At 44.5% G+C, this 15,132-nt stretch overlaps 1 protein-coding gene across 1 annotated transcript in view; it reads right to left on the minus strand.

The window, feature by feature from the left end:
* Ccdc170 (coiled-coil domain containing 170) overlaps window positions 1–15,132 on the minus strand; it is a 73,442-nt gene that overhangs the window by 4,657 nt on the left and 53,653 nt on the right. The window contains exons 8-9 of the mRNA XM_057754114.1: window positions 12,223–12,396; window positions 8,996–9,238 (exon numbers count right to left, since the gene is read on the minus strand). Of these exons, the coding sequence (XP_057610097.1) occupies window positions 8,996–9,238; window positions 12,223–12,396 (417 nt within the window). The remainder of the gene's footprint in view (window positions 1–8,995; window positions 9,239–12,222; window positions 12,397–15,132) is intronic.

Here is a 15,132-nt window from a genome sequence, read left to right on the forward strand (position 1 = left end):
TTAGTTGGAGTATTTCATCACTGTGACAGACAGGAAACTAAGACAGTGGTATACACTTTCAATTCCGGCGCTTGAGAAGTGGAGGCAGTAAGATCAGGTGTTCAGGGCCAGCCTTGCCCACACAGTGAGTCTAGATCAGTCTAGACTACATAAGAGCTTACCTCAAAAAAAAAAAAAAAAAAAAAAAGAATCCAAATAAATAAGTACAAACAAGCTACAAGACAATGTCCAGTAACTTGGCTAAAATTAAGACGACAATTACAAAAGTTAGCAGGGAACTAGGGGAGTTAGAACACTCATATACTACTAAATGGAATATAAGATGGTATAAGTAATAGGGAAGGTAGTTTTGAAAATGCCAACAATATGATCCACCAATTTCACCCCTAGTTATAAGCCAGACAGAAGTAAAACCATATGCCCACTCAAAAAGTTGTATACAAGCTCACAGAGGTATTATTCATAAGCACCAAAAGTGGGGACCACCCAAATGTCCGTCAACTGATGGACAGGAAAAGGGTAGCAGAGGCACACATTGAGATGTGTCACAGAGCAGCAAACAAGAATGGAGTACCACAACATGCTATAGCACGGATGAACCCCAAAAGCATTGTGACAGGAGAATGAAGCCAGTGCCAAGAACCACACAATTCTCTCCATCAGGAAGAGCCAGAGGAAGAACGAAGGCAGAGAAGGTCTGAGAGTAGCGGGAAAGGAGAACGGGAGCTACGATTTAGGGGTGCAGAGTTTCTTTGTGTATGCTAAACATATTCTGAAGTTAAACATTGTCTGTAAACATACTTTTAGAAAACACAGAAATGCATATTCTGAGACGGTGGCCCTCCTCTGGAAGGTTCCAGAAGGCTTTAAGTGATACAGGAAATTGGTCACATGCTTTTCATCGTCCGACTTCTCCCCCAGTTCCCTTTTCACAGTCCCCTCAGTATCCACCCCAGGTAGAGAAGTCCCTCCTTTGCAGGCTCCTCTGGGAGCTCCCAGCAGCTCGACGCTCTACAGACATGCACAGAACTAAGAAGCTATGAGCTAAACCTCTAAACTGTGAGCCGAAATACGTCTCCCCATCGTCACATTGATTGCTTTAGGCATCTGGTCACAGGGACAAGAACCCTGACACATGGGTGAAGAGGTGACTCATAGAGAAAGACTGAACTGAGCCACAGGTCAGAAAGAAAAGAGAAGGACAATAGTAAATGTGGAAGCTAGCATCTTCACCTGCTGCTGGCCCTCCGTGCCTCTCCACTCTCACTAAGTGGCTGATGGCGGGTATGGGGTAATCTGATCTATGTTTCACAGGATCTCATTAGAAAACAAGAAGAGGGTTAGAAACTATTGCAAGACATGATTTGGAGGAAATGTGACAACGTGAGTGTCTAGCAAGACAAACGTCCCCTATGCTATTAGTCTAGATTAAGGAAGTCCACACCAAATGCCTGCTGACAAACTCACAAACTAAAAGCCACTGTCACAGCTTCCTACTACGCCAGATTGCTTTAGCTGTGGTTTGAATGCCTGTGCCGTCTAAAATTCCTAACTAACCCCAAAGCACATATTATGAAGGAATGGGAACTTTGAGAAGTGATAAGGTACATTTCAGGGGAAATAGACACCTGTGGTAGTCTGAATAAGGACGGCCCCCATAGGCTCATGTATCTGAATGCTTAGTCACCAGGAAGTAGAACTCTTTGATAGAATTGGAAGGATTAGGAGGTGTGGCTTTACTGAAGAAAATGTGTCACTGAGGGTAGGCTTTGAGGTTTCAAAAGCCCAAGCCAAACCCCCCAGGTTCGATCATAATATCTATCTGTCTGTCTGTCTGTCTGTCTGTCTGTCTGTCTGTCTCTCTCTCTCTCTCTCTCTCTCTCTCTGCCTCCAGATCAGGATGCAGAGGTCTCAGAAACAGTTCTAACACCTGTCTGTCTGCATGGCACCACGCTCCCCACCATGATGATAATGGACTAAATCTCTGAAACTATAAGCCAGCCCCCCATTAAATGCTTCCTTTTATAAGCGTTGCCTTGGTTGTGGTGCCTCTTGAGACAGCAGAACAGTGACTGAGATGATCTTTATAACAAACAGAAACCAGGCACTGTAGGCCCTGGAAAACAAGTGAAGCTTTCTGCCCCTTACACCATATGAGGACATAGCTAAGAGGAGTCTTATATGAACCAGGAAACAAGATAAACATTGCCCTTGGGCCTCCCAGCCTCTAGAAATCTGAAAGCTATATTTCTGTTGTTTAAAAACCGCCTGGCTTGTAGCTGCATTAATGGCAGACATGCTTGACTTCCTAGCCACTGCAGTGGCTCTGTGGGTGATACGAACTCTCGCGGGACTCTGACAGCAGCTGTGAACTTGCAAAAGAACACCTTCTGTGGCTCTTGGAATAGACAGGAAATAAAATGCCAGCCACTTGGGGGTGGGGGGCAGTGTAGAGAAATGGGTGAGTAGAATGGCAGAGCATATACTCAAGATGGGGAATGCACAGGTCACAGGACTTGACTTTGGTGATCACTCAGGGATCCCACGTTGTCGTTGGGAAAGTGATTTTCTGCCCAATCCAGTGTGTCCAAATTGTGTCTCAACGGTAATTCCTGAGTATGCTGAGTCCACTGTAGTGAGAAAGTCTTTGTTCTTAAAAGAAACTTGGGGAAGTATTAAGGGGTGGTATGTCAAGATGTATGCAATGTTCCTTCCCATGATTCAGAAATTAAATTTCTTTCATTCTCTTTTGCAAAATATAGCAATTAAACAAATGTTACCAAATTATATGAACAGGAAAAGAATATCCATTATACTATCCTTGTTCTATAGATTTGAATTTTTTCACTGGTCCTAGAGATATAGATCTGTAATGCCATTCATTTGAGAAACTGAGGCAGGAGAATTGCCAATTTTGAGGCCTGTCTGGCCTATGGATTGAGTTTAAGGCCAGCGTAGATAATTTAGCAAGACCCTGTCCCAAGACAAAAAGGATTTAAAAGAACTTTGAATATATCTCAGGGCTAGAGTACTTGGTTAACATGCATGAGGCTCTAGGCCCAACCTCTCATGTCACCAGATACACACACATGCACACATACATGCACACACACACTCACACATCCCAAATCAATTTCAACGCCAAAAGACTGAAAGGAATTATATTGATCAAAGATCCCACCAAAAATAAAACAAATATATGTTTATTTATAAAGGACTGTAGTGGGAGCTACAGGCTGTGTTCCAGCCGCCCCAGCTCCTGGTAGCCTGGCTAGCTTATGCCCCGAAATAACAACACACAAACTGTATTCTTTTAAACACTGCTTGGCCCATTAGCTCTAGCCCTTACTGGCTAATTCTCATATCCCGATCAACCCATCTCTAATAATCTGTGTAGCACCAGTCTTACCGGGAAAGATTCAGCATGTCTGACCTGGTGGCTGGCTGCATTGCGTCTGCCTCTGAGAGGAGCTGCTCTGCATCTTCCCGGGAGAGGGGAGCATGGCGTCTGAGCTCACTTCCTCTTCCTCCCAGCATTCTGTTCTGTTTACTCCACCCACCTAAAGGCTGGCCTATCAAATGGGCCAAAGCAGTTTCTTTATTAGCCAATGACCTTCCTCCATCAAAGGACCTAAAAATACTACTTCAAATAATATATTGTATAGACTATCAAACAATTTTCCAGTTGAGTAAATTACATGGATTAAAACCTACCAAATTACCAGGTTGTGGTGCATGCCTTTAATCCCAGCAACTCAGGAGGCAAAGGCAGGCAGATCTCTGTGAGTTTGAAACCAGCCTGGTCTACAGAGTCCAGAACAGCCAAGGCTACACAGAAAAACCCTACCTTGAAAAACAAAACAAACGAAAGAAAGGAAGAAAGAAAGAAAGAAAGAAAGAAAGAAAGAAAGAAAGAAAGCATTACCCATTTAAACAGAGATTCTTAACATTCACGCCACATCACTACTGCAGAGAAAAGCTATGCTCAACCACAAAGCCGCTGGGGTTGGGATTTTGAGTATGAAGCCTTGCATTACTGGAATGGATACATTCAGCTTTCTGTCCATACTGAGGAAACATGGTGAAATGCCTACCAAAGGTGACAGGTCACAGTGTAGAAACCAGAAGTGACTGTAGGCAGTCCTAATGAGAAGAAAGAGGAGAGGACTCTGAACAATCAGAGGCTTTGCACAGCCCAGAGCACCCATGTCCTTGCCTAGCTCAGGTCCCAGAACCCCTAATGGGAAAGCCAGGGAGTGAAGAAATGACAGACACAAGAGTGTGCATCTAGGTTAAAACTCTCCTTTGTGGGAGCCTAGACAGTTTGGATGTTCACCTTCCTAGACCTGGATGGAGGGGGGAGGACCTTGGACTTTCCACAGGGCAGGGAACCCTGACTACTCTTGGGACTGGAGAGGGAGGAGAAGAGGAGTGGGGGGAGGGGGAGAGGGGCGGGAGGAGGGCGAGAGAAATGGGAGGCGGGGAGGAGGCAAAAAAAAAATTTTTTTTCAATTTAAAAAAAAAAAAGAAAAAGAAAAAAGAAATTCTCCAATGGAGAAGCCACAGCATTCAGACACTCAGCATGTTACCTAAAGTTGCAGAGAAGTGAGGTTACTGCATCCAACTGAACCCAGAGGTGGGTTATTACACACAGGTAAACAAGGAGCCGAGTTCTCATGTACCACTGAACAGGGAGGCCTGGTTCCCAATCTCAGGAGGAGCAGTCTCTAAGGAGAACCTCCAAAGGAAAAAGCTACAGTGGACATTTTCCGCACCCTGTCAGCATTCGCACTGACCACAGAGAGACTTTCCCGTCTCTCTGAGCCCCACCAGGGAAGGCCTTACCACTCCCACAGGCTGAGGCATTAGGGTCTTTGAGACGGCTGTGTCCTTGTCAGCCACACACATTCACTGGGGACACCACCTCTCCTTACACTGACGACTGCTGGGGTTCTAAGGAAGGGAGCATCAAGTCAGGTCACCAGGACAGAACTGGGAGCCAGCAAGAATGACGGAGACTCTAAAATCAAATCAACAGATTCCTGGGAGTGGGGTGGGACTAAGTTGGTTTCTTAATCCCCCTGAGGGATCTTCTCAGAGCAGCCCAGAGCTCAGCAAGCAACTGGCCTCTAATTTTCCTCCAGCAGAACAGAACCGGTCATAAAAAAAGATTGATGTATCATCAGGAGTCCAGCTAGGAAGGGAAAGGTTCCCAGGGTGCCACTCGTGGTAAACACCGTGTGCTGTCTGCTTCCCAGGAAAGAACTGTGTAATCTGGTGGGTGATTCTCTCTTCTACGTAAGTGTCAGAGGCCCGGGCAGGAAAGGTGAATAAATCAGAACTCCTAGGTGTTGGCTGACCCTAGGCTCTAAGTCCCTAGTGCAGTTGTAAAGACACTGCAAACCTCTGGCAGGCATCAAGCAGAGAGCATGAGTCCCTCCATGAACTGGGGATGTGATGTTCTCAACCTCCCTAATGCTGTGGCCCCTTAATACAGTCCCTTGTGTTGTGCTGATCCCCCCAACCATGAAGTTACTTTCATTGCTAATTCTAACTGTAATTTTACTACTGTTAAAAATCAGAGTGGAAATATCTGTGTTTTCCTATCGTCTTAGCATTTGACCCCTTGGGGGTCATGACCCACAGGTTGAGAGCTGCTGTTCTAAGGTGTCCTGGTGGCCAAAACAGATGCTGTGTCCACAGAGACACAGCTCTGTGAGGGAGGGAGAGATCCAGCTGTGCCATCTCTCCTCCCTCCTCCTCCTCCCTAGCAGCCCACACTTGGGGAGCTGGCAGCAAAGTTACCCTCAATTCAAAAAGCAAACAGTCTGCCTTCAACAGGCCTTGTTTACTGTGCACAGTGAGAAAAGCAATTCAGGAGATGGGGGAGGCACTGTCAAACAGCTGTCTCCAGGAAGAGGAAACAGTGTAGTAAGGGCTACACTGGCAAGGTGGGAACCATGTCCATGGGGAAGAACCATGGGTAGTAGCTTCCGTATGAGGGATATATGGAGAAAGTCAGAAAGAGAAGAAAATTTTTCCTATGGCTGGTGGTTGTAGTCTGCTCTGATGCTTTCTGGGAGACCACAAAGCAGAAACCAATGGCTCGCCCCTGGGTTTGGGAGCTGATTTTGAGTCACGGCTCTTACAAGGGTTTGGTCACATGCTAGAGGCCACAACTAAGGCTCTCCACCAGACAGTTTGGTCTGTTCTTTCTCTCTGACCAGAATTAAGACCTACTCCTCAGAATGACCTCATTTAACCAAGGTCAGGAGACTAAGTTCCGGCCAATGGAGACATAGAGCTGTTATATCCTTCCCAGAGAATAGCCAGCAGACGGGCTTCATGCCGTCCTCCTGGCTAGCGACTGGCATGAAGCCAGAGCCCCAGCAACTCCCTGGGACTGGGGATGAAAGAGAATGAAGACATTGGCTAGAATGCTCCAGGTGAAATCAGAACAAGCCAGGCTTCTGAGGGCCACTGAGAGGGCCTTCTGAATGGGGCATGCCCGCTCCCTTACACACACACACATGTGCACACACACGCACACATACACACACACGCACACACACACACACACACAGTGCTGAGGAATTTCCTGAGGTCCAAACATGGAAGGCAGGGTGCGAAGCATCTGGCTATAGAGAGGTTACACAAAACCTCTTCTACAGCCTCTAAAAGTTTTCCACAAGATTTCAGTGCCTGCATCTGCTTATGAAGTGATATTTGTGCCAAATTGTAACACTATTTTAATAACCCCAGGTTAATAAGAAAAGAATAATACAAATACATACATAAGTCATATATACATTCATGCAAACTTAAAGTCAAACTATATCACCATGCATATAGGGGGTTCGCCCTAGTAAATGAAGCACGTGGTAGAACACACTCCCTCATGCAGGGAGAACCCAAAGTCAGGGCACACTCAAAAGTTGCAGGCGGCACCGCACATTCTTATTAATGGTGATTTTTAGTTGAATAGCAGCACCAGTTACACTGAAATAATATCATTAATTTCTTAGTTTGCGTCTTTATCCTTTGGTTTCATAGTGATAAAAATGTAATGCAATTGACCAATTTATGTAGTCTTAAGTAAGCGATATCATAAAATTATTCTAAATTTAACACAAGAAGGGAGATCTACGCCAAAATCGTTCTCTTTCAAAATTATTTCCATAATTCTTAGGTTTTCATGCCAAGATAATTTTCAGTGGTTTAAAATTTAACAGTTGGTCTGGAAAGGGTTTGCTTTTTCTTGGTCTAGAGCTCAAAAAAACCTAATGCATGGATCTTTCAAGGAGATATTCAGATAACCTGGAGTCAAGGTCTTCGGCTTCAGTGTGCAATGGATATGGGGCTGTACATGAGAACTGGAGCACAGTGTGCAGAGCAGCTTCATTTGTAACAGCCCCAAAGTGGAATGATCGTGGGTGTCCAGTAAACGCTAAAGGGACGAACAGAAGGTGGCACATCCATGCAATGGATTACTAGTCACCCATCAAAAGGAATTACAATGGTTAATATAATTTGATGGGGCCACAACGTCCAGATATTTGGTAAGATAGTGTTCTAGATATTTCCTGGTCGATGTTTGAAAGTGAGATTAAAAATAGGTAGATTATTTTGTTTCTGTTTCACTTTGCTTTGCCTACACAGACTCCCACTATACAGTCAATGATGTCCTCAAATGCACAATCCTCCTGCCTCAGCCTCTGAGATGCCATAATTTTTTTTCTTTTTTCAAGACAGGGTTTCCTCTGTATAACAGTCCTGGCTGTCCTAGAACTCTCTCTCTAGACCAGGCTGGCCTTGAACTCACAGAGATACTCATGCCTCTGCTTCCCGAGCGCTGGGATTAAAGGTGTACGCCACCACTGCCCAGCAATATGCTACAATTAAAATTGAGACTCAAAATATTTCAAGACAGATTGTTCTAGCTAATATGGGTAGATGTCTTCTAATAAAATGAAGTCGTACGTAGAAGCCAAATAAATAAATAAAATAAACTTCCTCTGGACAAGAGGGAAATTGCTAAGCAAAATTCCAGAACTGAACTTTGTCAGATATGACCTGCAACAGTACCTGTCCATCGCCCCTGTCTGTGAGCCTTTTCCACATTTTTGTACCAGCTAGTTTTATGTCAACTTGAGACAAGCTAAAGTCATCAGAAAGGATAAAACCTCAATTTAGAAAATACTTTCATAATCTGACTGTAGGCAAGCCTGTGGGAGATTTTCTTAATTAGTGATTGGTGGAGAAGGGCCCAGCTCACTGTGGATGGGACCATCCCTGGGCTGGTGGTCTTGGGTGCCATAAGGAAACAGACTGAGCAAACCATGTGGAGCAAGTCAGTAAGCAGCGCATCTCCATGGCCTCTGCATCAGCTCCTGCCTCCAGGTTTCTGCCCTGACTTCCTTTAATGATGGGCTGTGATGGAAATGTAAGCCAAATAAACCCTTCCCTCCCCAGCTTGCTTTTGGTCATGGGGTCTCATCACAGCAATAGCAACCCTAAGACAATACTCTGGCCCTCAGTAAAGAGAGCCTCTATTTCCTCATCTCCTCAAAAACAAACTCTTATCTCACCAAGACTTCTGTAGCTGGCCTACTGGAAAGGCAGGCACTCTACTTAGACACTTGTTTCTCAGTCTTTCTGACTATTGACATAGCAGACCCCAAAGAAATGGGAATTTCCCCAGGAATCTCATACATACGTTTATCAGACTACTAACAGGAGGAGGCTGAACACTGAACACATCTCACCAGCCCCACCTTTTTGCTCTCTTTTATTTGAGGTCTTCCATAACCCAAGCTGGCCTTCAATTCTCTATATAACCAAGAGAGACTTTGGAGTTCTGGTCTACCTGCTTCTACCTTTCAGGTGCTGGTATTGCAACCACGCACCGCCATGCCTGATTCAAGGATGCCATTCCTTAGCGTATACTTCGAGGTGCATTGACAGAAAGGGACAGAAAAAGGAGCCACGCACTTGCCTTGAGTTCACTGGTGTCGGCCAATTTGGCTTTGAGCTGGGTGTTGCATTCCTGACACGCGCTCAGCTCCCTCTGCAGCCTCTCCACCTTCTTTTCCAGCTTCCTGAGGGAGAGCTGGGCCTCATCCCTCTCCTCGGCCAAGGCTGTGCGTGCCTGCTTCTCCTGCTGCAGCTGGGCAATTTTCTGCCGAAGGAGGTTCATATGCACTTCTTTGCTCTCCAGTCTTTCTTTCTGAGTCTTTAGCTGGTTTGATACAAACGGATTTTTTTTGACAAAATAATTGAACACTCAGTAAATATAAATGAATTACTCAGATAATGTCGATTTTTATCTGCATGTCAATGAGACTCATTTGCAAAGCATCAAAAAAAGGTCACCGGGTTCCTTTCCCTGATTGAATTTTTTTATTCATATTTTTTCCAAGAATTAATTCTGTAGCTACAAAGTACGGGACAAAGGAGCCCCAGAAAATGTGACAAAAGTCAGCTCTCCACAGCTGCTTCGTCCAATATTCTGTGCCTCATAATAAAAATGTAAAATTACTTCTAAGACTAATAAAATAGGCTTATCAAGGGCAGAATAAGTAGGATGTAATAAGACAGACAAAATCCTCTCCAAGGCTCAGTGGCCACGATTGCTGCACCAGTGTTTAGTGGAACAAGAGGTCCGGCATCATACTGAAAACTTCCCTAGATGATCTGAGCCCCTCAGCACCAGGCTGAGTAGCTCCTACAAGGAGGGTTGATACATTCTTACAGAAGATGTGCCCAGGAGACTTTTAAGGAAATTGTTTACAAACTTCCAAATCTCAGAAACAGACTTCATGAAGATTTCGCTTCTTTGAACTCTTTGTGTTAGGCTGTGAGCTCCTCCACCCAGGCCAGGAGGCAGCTCTTGAACACCGCTGCCTGTTGGCAATCAGACTGATGAAGGGAATTAGTGGGTTGTAGAAAATGACCACCAGCGGAGAGAGTCTCCTGGGCTCTGCCTGCCACTTCACTGGGCAGACAGTAAATCCAGGCAGTTCTGTCACTGGTCACAAACCCCAGGAGGAGGAATCAAGAACTGTTGAATACCTATGCGCCCACCCCCACCCCTCCACCCCCCTCTTCACCCCCCACCCCCAGTTAAAGACTGTCATGTGAGCCCTCATTATCCCCTAAGTGTTAAGAGGTGGAAGAACTTAAACTACTTTGCATTTCTTATCAGTGACAGCTGTGTCCACACCTGGGTCACCCCTTAACAATCCTGCCCGATATTTCTCCAATCTAATCCCTTTTAAGATTTTGAATAATGGCTTTATTTATTCTTTGAAAATTTCATATATGTATACAATGCATTTTGATCTTATGGAAACCTCAGTCCAACCACCTCACTCAACGTCTGTCCTGCTCCCCCCATGACCCACCACCCACCTTTCCCAGCCTCAAGCTCTCTGTCACTATTATTTTATCATCATCATCATCATCATCATCACTCCTATTTCATTCCCACGGAATCCAATAAGCATTGACTACATTCTAACGGCGTTGGGCCTATCCAATTTTTCTAACACACTTTTCTTTATTGTGTGTATATGGTAGGAGAGCACAGGCATGCCACATCTTGTGTGCAGGGTGAGGAGGCTGTAGAGAAGCATGTGGGAATCCATCCTCTCTTCCTATCTGAGGGATCAAACTCAGATTGTTTGGCAGCAAGCATTTCCACCCAGTGAATCATCTGGGCTGCCCCCAACTCCCTTTCTTGAGCTTCATCGGGTCAAATTGCACCCTGATGCCAAAGTCCACTAATCAATTCAATACACTAGTCATTTCAATGATGGTATAATTCTTAAGAAGGAATAGCTGATGGAAGAAGGTCATTGGCTAATAAAGAAACTGCCTTGGCCCATTTGATTGGCCAGCCTTTAGGTGGGTGGAGTAAACAGAATAGAATGCTGGGAGGAAGAGGAAGTGAGCTCAGATGCAGGGCAGCTCCTCACAGAGCCAGACGCCATGCCACTGTGCTCCAGAGCAGACGTGATGCAGCCAGCCGCCAGGTCAGACATGCTGAATCTTTCCCGGTAAGACTGGTGCTACACAGATTATTAGAGATGGGTTGATCGGGATATGAGAAGTAGCCAGTAAGGGCTAGAGCTAATGGGCCAAGCAGTGTAAAAGAATACAGTTTGTGTGTTGTTATTTCAGGGCATAAGCTAGCCAAGCAACCAGGAGCTGGGGCGGCAGGAACACAGCCCACAGCTCCCACTACAAATAGCATTGGGCATTAAGAGAGGAAATCAATTCTCTGAGAAGTGAAGAAAGAATTTTGGTACATTTGACATCCCTGATGGTTATCAGGTTATATATATATGTGATTTCTCCAGAACTAGGGTGAACTGGGGCAGGGACTGAGAACCAAATTTATTCTATGAGACAGGAATTCAAAATTTCTCTTATTAAAATTAACATTCCTATGAGGTATATGCCATTCCTGTCTTAATATGAAGAAACAGAGAGGTATGTGATTATTCCAAGATTTCACAGTCTGGCAGAATCCAAGGATCCAGATGTAACTCACTGTATAGCCGCTACACGAAACATTTATCCTGAAAGGTATTATAAGGACACATCTGTGTGTCCTTTCTTCTTTCTCTGGTGCTGATAATTATACAACTGGTAATTATGCTTTATCCCTTTCACTCATGCATTCTCTCATTTGCTGTAAACCATTCCCAACTCTGTCTTCAATTGGAGAAAAGCGAGCCCTTCTCGCTTACTGTCTAGCTCAATAGAGCTGGCATGGGCAGAACTGCTCACTGCCCCCAGCTTCCCTCCTTGCTCAGAGGAAACTAGGAGATTTGGCGGCTCTGTCTGCAAGTCTCTCTTGCAGCCAGGTTGTTCAGCTAGCATCTTCCAGAATCTTCTTTATAAGCCATTTTGGCTTCCCTCTTCTCCCCTCCTCCAACCTTCAGCATGGCACACAGACAAACAGTTCTAGTTGCTGTTTTGAGCCATGGATATAAAGACCACCATGAAGACGGGCAATTCCAAGGCTCACGAGAGCCGGGTGATAGATCTATGAATCAGGTTTTCAAAACTTCGAATTAAAACTCGACTTCTAAATACATACTTTTTAATAATATGCTTTTTAAATACACTGCTGATCACAGTGTAATAAAATCACTTTAACACTTAGGTTTTCCAGAAGTTTCTTTTCTCGGTACTATGAAGCGCAATGTTGCCTACCTTTCTCCGTAAGTTGTGAGCGATGGTCCTGTTTTCAATGACAGCATTACTTTCGAGGCAGACTAGCTGCTCTGCACGAGCTAAAACCACATCCAGACGCATGTCAAAGCCAAGGTCAGCCACTATCTGGCCCAATTTCATTTTCTCTGAAAGCTGATCCAGAAACTTCAGATACTAGACCCAGAAACAAGAATGAAAGTGGGAAGTGTGGGTTAGGGTGCGGGCTCACTGAGTCCTTTCTCTCACCGTGGGTGTCTCTTTAGTGTCATCCCAGAGCCAAAATTCTGACCCCAAGATTTGGAAATGAATGTTTGAACCACCTTACCAATTCCCTGTCAGCTTCCTGTGCAAACTCTCTGCACTGTCCTGGCTAGGAACCTTGATGTCAGCTTAATATCAAACACACTTCTAAGTCCTGCCACACAACAAATGGGCTGCGTTCCTAATTCCACCCTGGTTTCTTACTGTTTGTCTTGACAAAAAGCCCCTGCAACGTTGGCCCTCCCAAGTTGTCCCAGCACTCAGTGACCACCCCAAAACCAAAGTTCTCCACATATATCCTAAAGTTGAACAATAGTGTATGTGTGGCGGGGGGGTTAGTTAAAAAGCTTTAATGGGACTGGAAAGATGCCTCAGTTGGTAAAGGGCTTGCAGTCCAACCATGGCGACAGAACTGCAAAACATATATTTTTTTAAAAATTCAGGCCCTGAATATGCCTGTAAAACTGGTATGAAGTAGACAGAGACAAGAGGAGGCCTTGGGGGTTCACTGGCCAGTCAGTGTAGCCAAATTAGTAGGTTTCAGGTTCAGCGAGAGACTGTAGCTCACAAAATAAGGTGAAGTGCAACTGAGGAAGACGTGTGTTTTCAACCTTTGGCCTACTCACACACATACACACACACACACACAGAGTCATACACACAAACTGATACACTCATACACACACTCATATACACACTCATATACACGCTTACACACTCATACATACTCATACACACACTCATACCCACACACTTACATACTCATACACGTATTCACACACATACACACGCACGCATGCACACATATGGGGAGGGGGCTTTAGAAAATGCTCTTTAAAGTGTTTAATATAACACGATTAGGTGACCAACGCTCTAAAGCATAACTGGTATGAAAGATGGCATAGTTTGCATTCTTTTAAATATTTAACTTATTTTTATGTTTTTCTGCGCTCATGTATGCACACGTGCACCACACGCAGGCAATGCCATGGGTGGCTAAAAGAGTGCATCAGATCCACTAGACTGGAACTACAGACATTCATCTGTGAGTCACCACGTGGGTGGCTGCTGCCTGGGGCCTGTACAAGAGCAGCAAGAGCTTTTAACCCTAGAATCTCTCCAGCCCACACGGTTCATAGTTTAGCCAACTAAACTTGCACAATGCAGACTTCCTTCATTTGGCTGTTGTTGTTTCTCTGGGTGTATTCGGACAGAATGCTGTGTGTGTGCTAGGTGAGTGGATCAATCCATCAGGGAACTTGCTCTGTGCTAACTGCGGGACTGGGCTTCTGTCTCCGATAAGGCCTTCTCGTGGCGGTAACTTCTCAGCATCTGGCATTTGCAGGCAATTAAATCCTGAAAAGAGTATAATTTCCAGCCGTCCAAGTGGATCAGCTTACGGTCTGAACTATCTATATTTTACTCATCAGGATGGAATTATCTGCAAGCGTCTATTTTCCCATTTTGTTAAGTAGCATACAGATAAATACAATTTAATTATCGTCGTTATAATCTACAGTAACTATCACTGTAGCATCATTCACCACGCTTTGACCCCACGGACAGCTTCATATCCGAGTCCTCATGCCGCCAGTTCCTCCCGCTCTGGTGCTTCCCCTTTGGGATTTTCTTTCATCTCTGCTATGTGCTTGAACTAGCTGCTATTGCTTGTATTGTAAGTGGAGGAAGCAGACTTACCCGCATAGATTGGTAGGATTAATATATGAAAATGGCCATCCTACCAAAAGCAATCTACAGATGCAATGCAATCCCCATCGGAATTCTAACACGATTCCTCGCAGAAATTGAAAGGATGGTTTTCAATACGGACACACAAAGAAACCAAAATAACTAAAAACAATCCTGAATGACAAAAGAACTGTTGAAGTCGTCATCATCCCTGATCTCAAGTAGTACTACCGAGCTGTAGGCATAAAAACTACATGGTATTGACATAAAAATAGATATGTTGATCAATGGAATTGAATTGAAGGCCCAGAAATAAGATCACATACCTATGAACACCTAATTTTTGACAAAGACTCCAGAAATACACACTGGATAAAAGACAGCATCTATACCAACTGATTCTGGTCAAACTGATAGTTGCATGTAGAAGAATGCAGGTCGATACTTATCACCCTGCATAAAACTCAACTTCAAATAGATAAAAGACCGCAACATATCGCCAGAAGCACTGAATCTGAGAGAAAAGAAAGTGAGGAACTGTAATGAACTCCTTAGCACAGGAAAAGACTTTCTGGGCAAAACACCAACAGCACAGGCACTAAGAACAATTAATAAATGGGATCCCATGAAACTCAAAAGTTTCTCTATGACAAAGGACAAGGGCATTTGAACGAATTGGCAGGCTACAGAAAGGGAAAAGATCTTTACCAATTACACATTCAAAGAGGCTTAATATCTAAATTTTTAGAAAATTTAAAAAATTGTGTGGCCCAATTAGTCTGCATGCCAGGCTCTACAACAGGCAAGAATGGATTCAGATGGGGCCCAACCAAGGCCCAGCAGAGGAAGCGCCTCTCTCAAGGCCTTTAGCTGTCCTGTATAATTACAGTTAAGGAGCTGGGGGAACGGCTCAGCAGTTGATAGCATGCACGGTCCTTGCAGGGCATCCAAGTCTGTTTC

Source organism: Chionomys nivalis, chromosome 2, assembly GCF_950005125.1.
Source record: "Chionomys nivalis chromosome 2, mChiNiv1.1, whole genome shotgun sequence".
In the NCBI taxonomy this organism is placed as follows: Eukaryota; Metazoa; Chordata; class Mammalia; order Rodentia; family Cricetidae; genus Chionomys; species Chionomys nivalis.